Source organism: Elaeis guineensis, chromosome 8 (assembly GCF_000442705.2).
Source record: "Elaeis guineensis isolate ETL-2024a chromosome 8, EG11, whole genome shotgun sequence".
Lineage (NCBI taxonomy): Eukaryota > Viridiplantae > Streptophyta > Magnoliopsida > Arecales > Arecaceae > Elaeis > Elaeis guineensis.
The window spans coordinates 13,315,025-13,331,389 of record NC_026000.2 but is presented as its reverse complement, the minus strand read 5'-3'; the positions used below and the strand labels follow the sequence as shown (position 1 = coordinate 13,331,389).

The 16,365-nt window shown below is 42.0% G+C and overlaps 1 protein-coding gene and 1 long non-coding RNA gene across 13 annotated transcripts; one reads left to right on the top strand and one right to left on the bottom strand.

The window, feature by feature from the left end:
* The first annotated feature begins 2,817 nt into the window (after nucleotides 1-2,817).
* LOC105050171 (transcription factor MYB44) lies at nucleotides 2,818-4,377 on the top strand. Its single transcript, XM_010930087.4, has one exon. The coding sequence runs from the start codon at nucleotides 2,957-2,959 to the stop codon at nucleotides 4,073-4,075; it is 1,119 nt and encodes a 372-aa protein (XP_010928389.1). The 5' UTR covers nucleotides 2,818-2,956; the 3' UTR covers nucleotides 4,076-4,377.
* A 2,644-nt stretch (nucleotides 4,378-7,021) lies between these two features.
* On the bottom strand, nucleotides 7,022-12,234 carry LOC105050170 (uncharacterized). 12 transcript variants are annotated; one of them, XR_012133976.1, is made up of 6 exons: nucleotides 11,987-12,234; nucleotides 11,677-11,780; nucleotides 11,457-11,576; nucleotides 9,698-9,962; nucleotides 7,757-8,019; nucleotides 7,022-7,628 (listed from the first exon to the last, which is right to left on the bottom strand). It is a non-coding gene; the product is annotated as an uncharacterized lncRNA (long non-coding RNA). The 12 variants fall into 12 exon arrangements; XR_012133981.1 differs by having other exon boundaries at nucleotides 7,757-7,965; XR_012133980.1 differs by having other exon boundaries at nucleotides 11,484-11,576.
* Between the last annotated feature and the right edge of the window lie 4,131 nt (nucleotides 12,235-16,365).

The window sequence follows — 16,365 nt, the reverse complement described above, 5'->3', positions numbered from 1 at the left end:
TTAATTCGGCCATCTGGATGCAAATCCGGCCCGAGGTCTATAAAAATCGACCGACGGTGCCTGTGATGGGGAACATCCTCGACCAACCGTTTCTTTCGGACCATGTGATATCTCTTAAGTAAATGACGTATTTACCCTTTACCTTAAACAAAATATCGACGGAATTGCCCTGTAATTAGGGGGCAATATGTGAGGGTAAATTTGGGAGGGAGACAAGGTTTTCCTTCTTGCTGCAGAAAAGTGGTGCAGTCTCACACGTGTGCTAGCGACACGGGAGCTGCGGGGGCACGTGCAGCTACCCTCGCTCGCGCGCGCGCTCTCCCTCTCCCAACGGGCCCTCCTTCCGCGAGGCTTCGTAACGGGCGGGATGGAGAGAAAAGAAGGTGGGAGTTGAGTGTTGGACAGCTGTCAACGCGTAACCGTTACATGCGAAAAGTACGATTCCCCAAATCTCGCTTCTTTTTGTTTGTTTTCTCCGGTCATCTACCGGTCCCCTTTCTCTCTCCTGTCCTTTTCCGTTTCCGTTTCCCTTCCTTCTATTTTTATATAATTTTCTTCAACAACTTAAAACAAAGCGGTTCAGAGGCAGTGGCGCGCACTCGAACGCCATGACGTAATTTGCACGGATACACGTGGGGCAACCTCACAGGCTGTTCATCCGTACGCTCAGACCCACCGAGTAGGGGATCATGGAATGGACGGCTGCGATGGCGGATAAATCAAATCCGGTCCAGCAGGTCAACACAGTCAAACGAAGACACTAAGCAAATGGATCAGTAGTTAAGCCGTTTATTTCGCGGAAGGAGCGTTAATTCGTTCGTTGGGCTCACATCATAAGTAGTGGGCTTTTACGTTGGGTTAGTTTTTCCGTAGTGCGATAGTGTCGGAAATGTAGTAGTTGAGAAGCCAACACGACGCATACGCACCCGCCACGCTCGACAAATACACGTATACGAAATCATTAAATAATGAAATTAAAGGAGGAAAAAAAAAGGAATATTTAGCGTTCGTGGGATGGGAGTCTGACCTCCAATCAAAAGCCGCGGGCCAACCCAACAACATGGCAGTATGGTACATCGTACGACTAAGAGGAAAAGACGAGAAGATAGAGAATACGGAACAGGGGTAGGGATTATCTATTGGCATTCAACGTGACGGAGACCGACTTGCTGCTTGTTGTAGGTGGGAACGCCAACCGGCAAGCCATCCCCCCTGATTCGTTAACATATAGAACACAAGATTAAGAGTATTTAAAGGGGGCAGGGGAGGGGGGCCGGGCAGGCGGAAGGAGCGTGGGCTAGGGTAGGGGCATACCTTCAATAAACAATAAATATTAAAAATATATCCAAACACACATGGCCATCGATGGCATTTAATTAATTAACAATAAATATAAGATTAAGAAAGGATAACGGAAGGTCGATCGAGAGAGAGAGAGAGCGGTGTATCCCAAACCGAGAGTGGGAGTCCGGTTTTTGGCAGTTCGAGTGACGGACAGTTGTCGATGGAAAAGGTTAGAGGAAGGGGGGGGGGGGGGGGGAGAAGGCCGTTAGGGTGCGGTTGGGGCTCGGTTGGCAGGTTGACAGGCTGGATGACAGGACGGCAGTAATGATCCGCCCTCTGATTCCGCGACCGCGCTTGTCATCCACTGCCACCTCACCACCTTCCATTGAAACCGTTTCTTTATTGTCACTCTCATTTTGAAATAGAGTTTCTAGAATCCCGTCCATCAATTATATAACGCAGCATAGAAACATTATATATAAATTGCAACTAACCATATTATACAAGATTTAAAACCTCCTTAGAAATGCTGTCCAGCCTGGCTTGGTCAATACTCTCATCCGGCTATCTATGCTTTGCTCGCATCTTTCTCCTCTCTAACCCACTTAGCCACCATCTTTTATTTATTATTATTAGTGTCCAGAGAATTTTATATTACATAGAGATTATATTAGGTAATAGTTCAATATTATAATTCTACCACTAGCCGTTTCCAGTTAAGTTTTGAATAGCCGAGATGGATCGTTGAATCGTACGTACGCCCAGTGCGCACACGTACGGAGGAGCAAGGCCAGCCTTATCGACTGGACGGCCGAGATTAATCAAGGGAAGGATATGGACGCCGAGTCGCGTCACCCGCAAAATGGTGACCCGCATTCATGGCGGGCGGTACGAATCCCCCGCCTGAAGCCCAGCAGGGATAAGCTAGTAACGTTTAGGTCAAAACTAAAAACAAGCCAGCCCCAAATAAACGTGACGGGCTCGGAAAATCTTGGACTCCAGTTGAATTGTCGAAACCTCAACACTGATACCACCTCAGGGGGAGACTATTTACTATTATGGTCTATGGTCTGTGGAGACTTTTTCCAGCTTGCAGAAACGGATCCAATTCCAGGAACTGTAACGGAACAAACGGAGATTGTTAGAGAAACGCGATTCACACCAAGCAGTGACAGTAGGTGGCTAGCTGCCATCCTATTCCGTACGGGAAACGAACGCGTTGGGGTGGCGGGTGGAGGAAAGGAGTCCGGGATATTATTGAGCGGGGGGGGGGGGGGGGGGGGGTGTGTGCCCTATTTTAAGGAAAGTGAAGGGCGGGAGAGAGAGAAAATAAAGACGGGAAGTAATGGAGAGAGATCGCGGCCGCGAGCAGGCGACGCGTGTACAGATGCCAGCTGTATGCAAGCAACCATCTGCCTGGAAGAAGCGGGTGCGCCCCCTCGCTCGAGTCGCTATGACCGGTCAGCTGTACCGGCTCTCCCAGTCACCCACCTCCCCTCGTCCCTCACTTATATAGCGCTCCCCATGCCACTCCCATCCCCGTCCTCTTTCCGTTCTCTCTCTTTCTCATGCTCTCTATAGCCACCGCCTCCCCTTCTCCTCCTTAGCCAAAACCGCAAGGGGTTCCCTTTTTCCTCCATCGATCTAGAGATAGGGTTTGTTATATCGATTGATGGCGGCGTCGATATCGAATAGGGGTAAGGACATGGATCGAATCAAGGGGCCGTGGAGCCCGGAGGAGGACGAGGCGCTCCAGAAGCTGGTCCAGAAGCACGGGCCGCGGAACTGGTCTTTGATCAGCAAGTCCATCCCGGGAAGGTCCGGGAAGTCGTGCCGGCTACGGTGGTGCAACCAGCTCTCGCCTCAGGTGGAGCACCGGCCCTTTACGGCGGAGGAGGACGAAACCATCATCCGTGCCCACCGCCGCTTCGGGAACAAGTGGGCCACGATCGCCCGCCTCCTCTCCGGCCGGACCGACAACGCCATCAAGAACCACTGGAACTCCACCCTCAAGCGCAAGTACTCCTCTGCCACCGTCGCCCCCGCGGTCGACGACGTCGGCCTGCCCCATCAGCAATACGACGCTGCCCTGGTGGCAGCGGATGACGCGGCCGTGCGGCCGCTCAAGCGCTCCAGCAGCGTCGGGCCGATCCTCTCCTCTGCCGGCGGGCTCTGCTTGAGCCCGGGCAGCCCCTCCGGATCCGACCTCAGTGACTCCAGCCGCCACAGCCACCCGATGTTCTCCCCCGCCGCCGCCGCCGCCGTCCTCCCATCGGCGTCACACATCTACCGCCCGGTGCCTAGAACCGGTGGCATCGTCCGCCCGGCGTCATCCCCTCACCACCACGAAGCAACCGTCGTTGCCGCCCCCGCCATCAATACCAAGAATGACGATCCGGTCACGTCCCTCTCTCTGTCCCTCCCCGGATCGGATAAGCCCGAGGCATCTGACCTCCACCGCACAAACCAGAACCAGCTCCATCTCCTGGCTGCACCACTGTCCCCGGGGCAGGCGATGCCGCTGCATCCGCCTACCCCGGTGGCGCATCCGCCGCCCCCGATGGCGTGCCCCTCCACCGCCGACGAGCAGAGGCGGGAGCCGGATGAGGAGAGGCGGCCGGCGTTCCCCTTCAGCGCCGAGTTCCTGGCGGTGATGCAAGAGATGATCCGCAACGAGGTGAGGAGCTACATGTCAGGACTCGAGCAGAGCGGTATGATGTGCATGCAACCGCCGCAGGAAAGCATCCACAACGCCGTCATCAAGCGGATCGGCATCACCAAAATCGAGTAGTAGATTAGCTCCAGATGGATCGAAGGATCAAAGGAATTAAGGATGGAACAGTCTTCGATGAAGAAAAAAGAAGGCTTCTTTAGCTGTTTAGCTCCGTTAGCTTAGGTTTCGTTCCCGTTTCTTTAATTAAAATCCGCTCCCTCCTTCCCTCCTTTCTTAGCCAGTTCTATACAAAATAAGGTGGATCAAGGGTTTTTTTTGTACAGAAAAGAGATCAAGCTGGGGTAAATCTGCTGAAGATGTTTAGAAATTGATGAAGAGAAAACAAGAAAAAAAAAATGGCGGTTTTTATTTTCGTCCAATTCTTTTAGTTCTTTTCTTTTCTTAGTTATTTTTCTTTAGTCCCATGGCTTGGATGAGTAAAAAAGATCTCCTTTCGCTTCCTTTGGATCAAAGAAAATTTGAATTCAAGAGAGAGAGAGAGAGAAAGAGGAAAACATACTCTCTGGCCAGCTTTGATTGGTTACTGTTATAGTAGGTGACAGCTAACTGATTCGGTTTTTCCTTACCTTACAATAAGCGTTTGTGCGCGGACTGTAACTAACGTTTCTGGTTCGGTGGCAATTTCATAACCTAACGGAAACAAAAACTAGGAAAGAATATAAATTTATTGTATTGCAAGACCAAGTCATCAAGAAATTTAATAATAAATTTATCCGAATGCGTTCGTTTTAAAGATGAACCATACGACTGATACGCGTAATAGCAGTCGTAAAGAAGTCGAGAAGCACGATTATCCGTCCATCACCTGGTTGGATGCTCGGTCCTTATCCGCTGGAATAATAAAAACGTTCACGACACGAATCATGACAAAGAAAAATAATAATTGCTTAACGATGAAATGGATGAGTTAGGAATTGGTTTGGGACTTTGATTGATGGCGACACGCCTACTTTTGATTGGATTGGAGATTGGTAGTCGTTTCATGCCAGTTGGGTGGTCTATTTCCTACTTACTTTATTTGCTTCCATGAGCACTAACGTTGATGAGGGCTTGCATAGATGTGACTCGTGCGACATTTGGTCTCCTTGCTAAAGGAGAGTCAATAAGGGACCATGCAAGGAAACCATGTCCCGCGGTGGCCCACCTTCCGTCCATCAGTTTCAGATTCGTGCACTGGAAATAGCGATCACCATTGGTTATATATACATATATAAATGATGCTTGTGTTCGTCTGTATCCTTTTAACTTGGTCCTTTTGATTAGAAATTTAGATGCTGTTTGGTAGGAGGTAATAGTTAAGTGATGTGATTATCCTGTTTGGTATTGTAAAATTTCATCTAGTGACGAAGGATCAAATGATAAATTCAATGATAGTATTACTGCATAATATAGTGATACTATTATCACACATATCTCGAATGATAGTGCATCATTGGATACTACTAATGTACTAAAATTATTTGGGGACAAATATTTCTGATCAGTAAATTGAGAAGAAAATAAACATCCTCTTCGTCTTTTTCTATAGATGCTTATCTACTAGATGCGTTTTTTATTTTTATTGATAAGTTTAGTTAAATGATATGGATGTTATTTATTTATTTATTAGATATCTATTTTATTTCTATAAGTAGATATAGTTAATTGGTATGAACGGATCATGCTAAATCCTTCATATTTTTTTTTTAAATTTATTTTGATAGACTAAATCATTCCTAATGGTCAGCCCTGATATTGATGGTCAAAATTGACTGAGCCTATTCAAGTCTGATTATATATAATATTATCGTAATATCATTTTAATAGGTTCATCAAAATAAACACCTATAATAATAAATAAATAATTATTATTATTATTATTATTATTGCTATATGTTTTTGTGAGGAGTTATAAATGAAGAATGTTTAATCAAATTATAGAGTAATTATTATGTACTAACGTATAAGGATATTTATGATATTTTATACATTATCACTATCACTATTTAGTGATATACTAAATACAGTGAAGTTTTATTTCCAGGGACATTCCAGTGATATATCTAACATAATGATTACATCTCAGTATTTGCACATCACCTCAGTGTTCATATTACTCCAGTAATCATATCACTCTAGTGATTATATCACCACTGATATACCAAACAGCATCTTAAGATTCAGCTATAAATCCGAGCACCGCTAAAGGACTTGCACAAATGAATGGTTAATCTTCTTTCACTCGCACCAACCATTAAACGGTTTCTTACATAGATCCTAAAATACTTTGATTTTCTTTTTATTTATCTCCATGGATCTCAAGACAGTCATTACATATCCAATAGTTGACTTCGTTGAAGAAATGGATCATTCTCTCGTCCGAAAGATCCAGCTTGAACCTCAACCAACCTTACATATACATGCGGGCAGAAGTTGTCTATATATGACACGAACCATATCTCTCTTTATAGATATGTCTGCCTCGTATATATCAGGAGTTTTAGAGTCCGTTCAACTAAGAGTTGGACACAGCTGGCCCTGCATGGAGACAGTTTTGACTACATAAACATGTTGGTCAAACACTTCTTTGAAGGTCTACATTATTGTGTGATAAGACAGGTTGATAAAAATCCATATATGCCATTCAATGAAGATATAATCAAGAAGATAATTGAGGTTACATTTTTTTAAGAGAGATTACTGCTTTAATTATATAATTCCAGAATTCCAGAGATGCATCATCTAAGAATCGAGTTCAAAACCTTTGGTTACCAAGCATACGTGCGTTATCACCAAGGCTAGATCACGACAGCAGAGCTGTTTTTGAGAAAATATTATATAATGTGAGTCCACATGCTCATAAAGGTGGGTGACACTTAAAAAGTTGCATTTTGAGCCCAAGAAGCATCACTCTTCTTCCCATGTACAAAGCTTGCCCTCAAGAACAATCTTTTTACACAATAGAGGAGTCACCAAATTCACCAAATGGGTTAATGAAAATAGAAAAGTAGCAAAGCCATACAATTTGTAAGGTGACATATCATTATAAGTCTCAATCAGTTCTTAGAATTTGGAATCAAACAAGACCTTTCATGAACCATATTTAATGTAAATTTGCTTGACAGCTTCCACAGTCCACTTACGTAACTGAAATCTTTTAGAACAACTTCCGTCAGGCCTACTTCAACCAACCAGACTCCGGCCAAGTGTAGAGACGATAAGGATCACAAAATACAACTTCCACTTGGATACGGCACCAAGCCTGGCCCCAAAGACCACCATGCACCGTTGATAGCTAATCCACAGTCCTCTTCCTCAAACGCTGCCTTGTTTAGCTACTCTTGGATGGACAAGGATAGCAGAACTGAAAGTGACAAAAGAATAACCAGTTCCACCTCGTTGGAACTTGTACAGAGCCACTAAAAAGGTGCCAATGTGGTGAAACGTTCTTCCCCTGTAAATAATGGATAGCATGTCTTAAAATTTGATCCTAGCAATAAACCATAGACACAAAAACTTGTGATAGAACCAAAGAGTGTTTAGAGGAGGCTGCCTGTTTAGGATCCAATCCCAAAGGCTGCTTAAAACATGAATCAAAAATCAGATGGACGAGAGAAGAACCTGAAATGAGCTGGGGAAAATAAAAAGAAAAAGAAGTCAGACACAAGAATTATCAGCGAGGATTTTGAAATTATTATTATTTTTTAAATCAAACACCATAAGAGACACCACACTTAATTACAAAGAGTTCAGGTTTACCTATCCAGTTCTTCACTCATTCGTATCCATGGCAATAACCTCTTTGAAAACAAGATCTTTGCTGATTTATTTCACTTCGCCTTTCAAGCTTTTCACAGAGACAACCTTGCTTGGATCGGAGCAACATCTGTGAATGATACAAACCACTGCAATTTGAATGATCACATTTTCCCTACTTCCTAGTCACACCATAGGGCTAAGAGATCCTTCTGCAATACAGTGCAAGGTAGAATTACATAGACCATTCTCTGTAAGATTTGCAACTGCAGAAGTGGTCATTGGAAATACCGCAAGTTAAATAAATGCCTATCGGCAGCCATAAGGTGGCACCTAGTGAACCCTAAAGGTATAAGGTAATGAATATGAACTTCATGACCGAATAAGAGCAAGCTTAGAGAATCTTGAGTCCATTATCCAATAGGCAATAACACTTATGTCCAGGCAAACTATAAACTGTTTGGTTCAGAAAATCTCGGTGAACCAGATGGAGCAGTATAATAATCAGCTGTGAAGGATACACTTTGATCAAAATATTGTAGATTTAAAAAAAAAAAAATAAGGAAAAACTAATTGGAAAATAGGGTTCATATAGCTTGATTTTAAATCAAAGACATATCAATGCTTATGCTTGTTTTCTAACATAGGTAATATGACTATGCATTTTACAAACATACAAGCATGTATATTGAATTAACACATCATAAAAATATCTGAACCATTTTAAAAGCCAGTAGGCATATAAATACAGTATAATTCTCAATAAAAGTAAAGAGCTCAGTAAAATCATAATCATCCCTCTGGATATGGATGAAAATGGTTGTTATGTAGATTTTTTCTGGCCAGTGAAAAGAAGGCAAATCCATGATCCATGTCATACGTGCAAATCTTAACACCGCCCCCCCCCCCCATCCTTACTATGTTATCATGAAAGATGCAGATTATAAAGACTCAGTCATTCATCTATGCTTTCAAGCACTCATGGTTTAAACTGGATTCATAATCCAGGTGTTTTAAAAGCTACACAGTTGCCTTTTGTTTTTCATGCTTTTGCTATGCATTTTACAATGATGTTCCTGGTTCCTCTTTAAGGGACTCATCAGAAAACTGATCTAACAGATTCAGATCAAACAATGGGTCATCATCATATGAGACAACCAAACTGGAGACAATAAAATGATACACAGCATAGCTCGCAGATATCCTCTAATTTTACCTGAATATAGAAGTTGAACAGATCATCATAAGCTTTACCATGTTTAACATCTGAAGGGAATAGTGTATCGATAAAGTAGCATCATTTGTAGACTCTACTGTCAAAATTCTGCATCTAAATGATATTGCTATATTCAAGTACACAAATATATCAGTCATTCTGGAGTGTTGAACTTAGAATGCTGCACAATGCCATGTCCAAAACTTAGAATCAAGACAACAACAATACCTCCTTCTAAAGTTAACATTCTATGTACTTGGACCACCACTAAGGCTTCTTTCTTGCACCTTATCTCCAAAGCAGCCAAGAATTATTCAATTTCACTTTTGCCACCCACTTTTCACCCAATATCCTTTTAGATACTTCTTCACCAGCCATTTGTGCTATGGATGCATCTTTTCATTAAGTATTCCCTCCTAGTTAACCACCTTTCTGCAGCCCCTATATTTCCTAGATATGTCTGAACAGAATTCATGCACCAAGTACCTAATTGCCAAATTCATGCACCAAGTACCTAATTGCCATGGATTCTTGATGAATTAGTCTTACTTCCATGATTTTAGCCTTTGAGACCAGATCCTAGTATTAGTAACTTAGCAACAATAACTAAGGATCATTACACTCTTAAGCCGAGATAATTTTGTACAAGAAGAGTTCATATTCAAGTGGTGTATAGAGTCAATACTTACTGTAAAGGCTAACTTGTGAGCGAAAATAAAAAAGCTCACCTAGTTGCTTATGGTTTCACTTGAAGGTCTGGCATTGATTATGGTGAGGAGTCCTCCGCAGGAAAAAAAATGTTTCACCTCAATTCAAAGCACATGCTTTAGACTGCAACTAGAAATTTTTGGGCAAAGGTCAGGTCCAATATGTGTCCATTTTAAGTTGGTATGAATTTTACTAACCTATTGTTGCTCTTAAGATACATCACAACCTGTTCTTAAAGGGTTGGAGCTTTGAGCAATTTTCATGAACCACTAGTTTTTGCACAATCTGTAAGAAATTGGTAAATTGAGATACTGCAAATATCTGCAAAATATTTTTCACAACTTATTCATAAAATGTAGGAGAGATGGAGAGAGAGCCAAATGGTTGGAGATTTAAGCAGTACTAATGTGGGGCAAGATCTTGCAAATATTTATAAGAAGTTTATATTTTAAATGCAGAAGTATCAAGATGGGCTTAAAAGAGAAGAGAACCAGATAGCTAGAGCATAAAGCAATGTATTTTTCACATTGCAGGCAGAATCACAGGCTGAGGGGTTTGAGGTCCCACACTTCTCACAAATCGCACTCCTACCCTACAATATACATGGATGAGTCCAGCTGATGGGGGCCTTGGATCTTGATCCACGCCCTAGCGACCAATGTCTCAAGTAGCTAGAACTAAACCTTCTCTACGATTGAGAAGCATGCCAGGAAAGTATTATTTGACAATTATTTTGCTTTCTACATTGGTCAACATTGCAGAAAATTAGAATTGTTCTTTGTGCCTTTCCAACTTTTGTTACCCTTACACTTTCTTTCTCTTTTTATTTCCTTGCCCTTTCCGCTATTCTAATTTTTGTTATGCTCTCATTCACTTTTACAGCCAGTGTTTGAAGCTAGACAAACAGCATATGGCAGTGTGGAAAAGTAAGTCAATAGACGATTCCTTATTTATCTCCTGCATATATCCACCAAACATGGCAAATTATTTATTGCAACCTTATAGATCTTTAGCAAACCCTATCCTTGAATTTGTGTCCAACATGGTAGAGAACAGAATTTTGCTCTAAAATAATGATTTTATTTCCAATGTTTGTTATCTCCATACCTTCATTTGTATAACAGGAGAAATTTAAGCTTCTTCTCCAACTAAGTCTTCACATATTTTGCACCTATGCAACCTTAAGATATTCATTAAATACTTCTTTGTTGGTGAAACTCAACCTAGTTGTTAATTCATCTGCACCGACATTTTGATGCTTTTAATATTACAATGATTTAGTTATGTGCTTAGGAACACCAATTTCAAATACTGTCATGGATAAAATACTTCCAACCTTATCATACTTCTAAAATCTTTAATGTTGTCATGATCCGTATCAAATTGCACTAATTAAATATTATCATACAAGCATCTACTTTGTCATCCCACCATCCTCCTTTTTCCCCTACCTATTTCATTTTCTATTTACTCTTGCCTGAAAGGAAAGAAAACAAACATAAGAAAAAACTTCCCTGATATGCAACTACTCATCAGGATCAGAACAAGAAAGAAATAAAAAAAAAAAAAAACAAACGGGATACAGTAAACAAAATTATGACGAGGACCCCTGTACTTTTATACAAAAATGCCTTATTGGTCACCCGTCCGAGCTTCCTTACGGAAGTATCTGACAAAGTTCCTCTTTGCACTTAAAGAATTTACTCAACTGACAAGAGCAAACCAGCACTTCCACTTAAAGAATTTTTAATTATCGAAACACACTGAAAAGTATAATACCTACTGGAAGCAGAAGCTAGAGAATACCACAGATCAGAATAGTACAAGTTGACACGAATTGTCCCCAAGCAAAAGGAAAAATTTGATCATCCAATACACCCCACCAACAGTGAACAGTATCTGTTTCACCAAAGGTTAAAGGAAGTGAACTAAATCTGCATTTCTGCGCAAACAAACAGCAAGCTTTGTCCAACTTTTACAGAAGATATCATCAAATTACCTCATGCACGGCAAAACAAATTTCAAAGGCTTCTCACAGGCGCCACAACCAAAATTGAGACTTTTAAAGTATAGTATGTACCAAAGTGATGTAAATCCGCATTTCTGCACAAACGAACAGCGAGCTTTGTACAACTTTTTACAGAAGATATCATCAAAATGCACAGCTTTCAACAAACAAATTTCAAAGGCTTTTCACCAAAGCCACGACGAAAATTTAAATTTTTAAACTGAAATATGTGCAAATCCCCTAAGACATCCAGAATAATCAACAAGGTTTATACTTCTGAAGTGCTAGGAGAACCACATACCTCGAGTTGGGGCCAGGGGCAAATTCCCAAATAAGCAGGCAGCTTTTTGAACAATCTCTGCTCTCACTCCGACCGAGGCTGTAGCCCACAAGCCCCAGGGCATCGAGGCCAACCCTGAGATCCGAATCTAACCTCACACAGAGCAAAATCCCTCCGCCCTAGCCAAATGGGTTTGTTCCAATTTCTCTTGCACTTCCAACTGGTCCATCGGTCCCCTGGCCTACGACGCCATGCAATGGGGTGGCATCGACAATTAAGTTCTCGAGGTCTTTATAGTGCCAAAAATTTTAGGTGCCAGGACACCGCAAGCACAATATTGATGGTAACTTAAGTTGCATTTGGTAGCTAGCAATCTATCCGAATTATTGATAATTTAATATAATAATTTAAATTATTATATTCAGTATATTTTTTGGATGATAATACAGTTTATCTTGACAATTCAGATTAGATAATCTGATTGTCTTAAGGAGGAATGGCTATCCAGATTATCACTTCTTTGGTAATGTTGCAATAAAAATTTTAAACAAAATTATCCCTCAAAAAAATCATACAAAACCCATTATCCAAACCTTCTCCCTCTCCCCACCCCCTTCCGCAGGCACCTCTGGCTTGCAGCTCCTCCATCTCTCTTTGCCTGCTTGCAACTCCTCCGTCTTAATCTCCCACCATCTCTCCATAGCTCATCCACACCTGTCCCCACCACCCTCATGACTCCACACGCATCCGCCCCCTCCCCACCCATTAGTGCCCGTGGTTCCCCATACCTTCCGACTCGCCATTTTCCCATGCTACCACCACACCTATACTACTTCCGTCATTTCTCATCAGAAAAAAAGAAGGGCATCCGGACAAAATTATTAGGAGCATTTTAAAAATTTGATTTCACATTATCGATAATCTGATTGTCATATCAAATATGTCAATCAAAATTTTTAATAATTTTACTGTAATATTATCTGTGTATACTAAATACAGTAATCAATATTACTGATAATTTAATGATGGCAATTTATCCTGAAGGCAATCCATATTACCTTCCAAGATGGCCTAGTGATGCACCAAATGCAACCTTAAGTATGTGTGTTGGGATAATTGGATATGCTCCCCCCGTTTCGAGATCGATTACTTGCTCCACACCTATACAAGAAGAGCTAAGAGATCTCAAAAGGGAAGGCTCTAAAGAGAAGAAACTTCCACGATTCAGCTTTCACGAGCATCTTCATGGCTGACTGACCATCATGACCGAAGCAGCATCTTCATGGCTGACTGACCATCATGACCGACTGACTATCATGACTGAAGCAGCATCTTCATGACCGACTGACCATCATGACCGAAGCAGCATCTTCATGGCCGACTAACCATCATGGCTGACTGACCATCATGACCAAAGCAGCATCTTTATGACCGACTGACCATCATGACCGAAGCAGCATCTTTATGACCGACTGACCATCATGACCGAAGTAACGTCTTCATGGCCGATTGACCATCATGGTCAAAGCAGCATCTTAATAGCCGATTGACCATCATGATCGATTGACCATCATGGTCAAAGCAGCATCTTCATGACCGACTGATCTTTATGGCCGAAGCAACATCTTTATGATCGAATCAGCATCATAATAACCAATTGACTAATGGCCGACTGCCTAATCTACAATCACAATACCATAATCGTGAGTAATGATTGCATACCATGATCGTTAGTGGGCATAAACTACCTACTAACTCCATGATTATGGTCCGATAATAAGAGTTAACTACCTTTTAATACTATAAAAAGTGAGACTCCACGTGTTCAACGGTTACACCTGAATTGCCTATAAAGGAGAGGTAAGGGGACATTAATGGTAAGAGACTTTTTCTGGACTAAAAACTCTGTCGAATTCTGTTTTAAATCTACTGTTCACCACTCTCCACTGACTTAAATATCGGAGGATCTCCATCGGACAAAAATTCGATCAGTGGACTTATTTTGCAGATCGCTCTTTAACGGACTCAAGCGCACTCGGAGATTGACCATAACAGATTGGTGCACCAGATAGGAGGAGAAAATCCAATCATCATGGTGAAAATGAGAGCCCAAAATATTTTCATCAGCTTCGCTCGGCAATCTTTCCGTCGGAAAGATCTCCCACCTCCATCGACAGAGCCCAGGTCCTCGCATCCGGTCATCACCGTGGATGTTCAACAATTTGCTGCTATAGTGCAGTAGGTGAAAACACTGATGAAGGCAGTGCACAGCCTCCAATCTCCAGCAAACACAGCAACAGCAAAATCTATTCTCTTCTTGCAAGACAGCGGTATCAAAACACCTGATCCAAAGTCAAAATCAAACCGAGATAATTCTCAAGGCTGAGGTAAAGACAATCACCGAAGCTATTCAGTCTTCAATAGATAGTAGAACAGTGATAACAGCAATCGAAGGAGTTGATGCCATAGGCTGTACCTCTAAGGCACAATCGTCGTGCCCCACTCTGCATTGACAATACTCTCGGCACTTGCAACGTGCCGACTCCTAGCCTTCTAGCATTCATGACATGCCAACTTACGACATATTCGGCATTCATAACGTATCGAATCCAAAGAACAGCGGTCTCCCTCTCCTCGACAAGCATTCAAAAAGGAGAAACGACCACATTCTCTCTTTAGTTCTTTCAAGGAAGATTCCACATCTAGATATTTTCATCATCTTGATGAGTCACAACGGTGGTTCGATGACTACAACTGCAATGAAGTCAAGTCTATCAAAGGACTTTTCGTCTACAATGTCGTGCTGAAAGAAAAATGATGATGAATCAACAGATGATTTGACGATAAATACAAGCTTTGGCTCAAGCCTGGAAGGGCCAAAGCAGAAAAATATCGATCTTCGGATTGAGATAAGTCCCAAAAGGATCTATATGCCGATTTCGATCGATCGAATCTACATACAGACTCTGATCGGATGACTCTACATGCCAACTCTGGTCTGTCGAATCTACTTACCGACTCTAGTCGGTCAACTCAATATGCTGACTCGACTACGGTCGGACGGAATAATATGTCGATCAACTATGATCAGACGAAATAATATACCGACTCAACTACGATCGAACGGAATAATATGCCGACTCGACTACAGTCAGGTAGAAGATATGTCGGCAGACTTTAATCGATCGAAGAATATTTGATTGCTATTCAACTAAATTAGCAACAGTCATCAATGATGAATAATGATCATATTCAGGAAGAGACAATACTTAGAAAAATTTCTTTCATTGACAACTGAAATGATTGCAAAATCGAGGCTCGAAGTCATGGCAGAAGATATGCTAACTTCCATCATCCAATGTGTCAAGTCACCTTGGACTTGAGAGTGGAGGGCAACTGTTGGGATAACCTGATCTGCTCCCTTCGATTCAAGATTGGCCACTTGCTCCACACCTATATAAGAAGAGCCAAGAGATCCCAAAAGGAGAGGTTTTGAAAGAAAGAAACCTCCACGATTCAATTTTTATGAGTATTTTCATGGCCGACTGACCATCATGACCGAAGTAGTATCTTCATGATCGACTGATCATCATGGCCGAAGCAGTATCTTTATGACCGACTGACCATCATGACCGAAGCAACATCTTTATGACCGACTGACCATCATGGCCAAAGCAACATCTTCATGACTGATTGACCATCATGGCTAAAGCAGCATTTTTATGGCCAACTGACAATCATGGCCAACTGACAATACTCTCGGCACTTGCAGCGTGCCGACTCCTAGCCTTCTAGCATTCATGACATGCCAACTTTCGACATATTCGTCATTCATAACGTACCGAATCCAAAGAACAGCGGTCTCCTTCTCCTCGACAAGCATCCAAAAAGGAGAAACGACCACATTCTCTCTTTAGTTCTTTCAAGGAAGATTCCACATCTAGATATTTTCATCATCTTGATGAGTCATAACGGCGGTTCGATGACTACGACTGCAATGAAGTCAAGTCTATCAAAGGACTTTTTGTCTACAATGTCGTGCTGAAAGAAAAATGATGATGAATCAATAGATGATTTGACGATAAATACAAGCTTCGGCTCAAGCCTGGAAGGGCCAAAGCAGAAAAATATCGATCTTCGGATTGAGATAAGTCCCAAAAGGATCTATATGCCGATTTCGATCGATCGAATCTACATACAGACTCTGATCGGATGACTCTACATGCCAACTCTGGTCAGTCGAATCTACTTACCGACTCTAGTCGGTCAACTCAATATGCTGACTCGACTACGATCGGATGGAATAATATGTCGATCGACTATGATCAGACGAAACAATATACCGACTCAACTACGATCGAATGGAATAATATGCCGACTCGACTACAGTCAGGTAGAAG

Coding starts and splice junctions, on each gene's coding strand:
- LOC105050171 (XM_010930087.4), top strand. CDS start 2,957: ATGGCGGCGTCGATATCGAATAGGGGTAAGGACATGGATCGAATCAAG.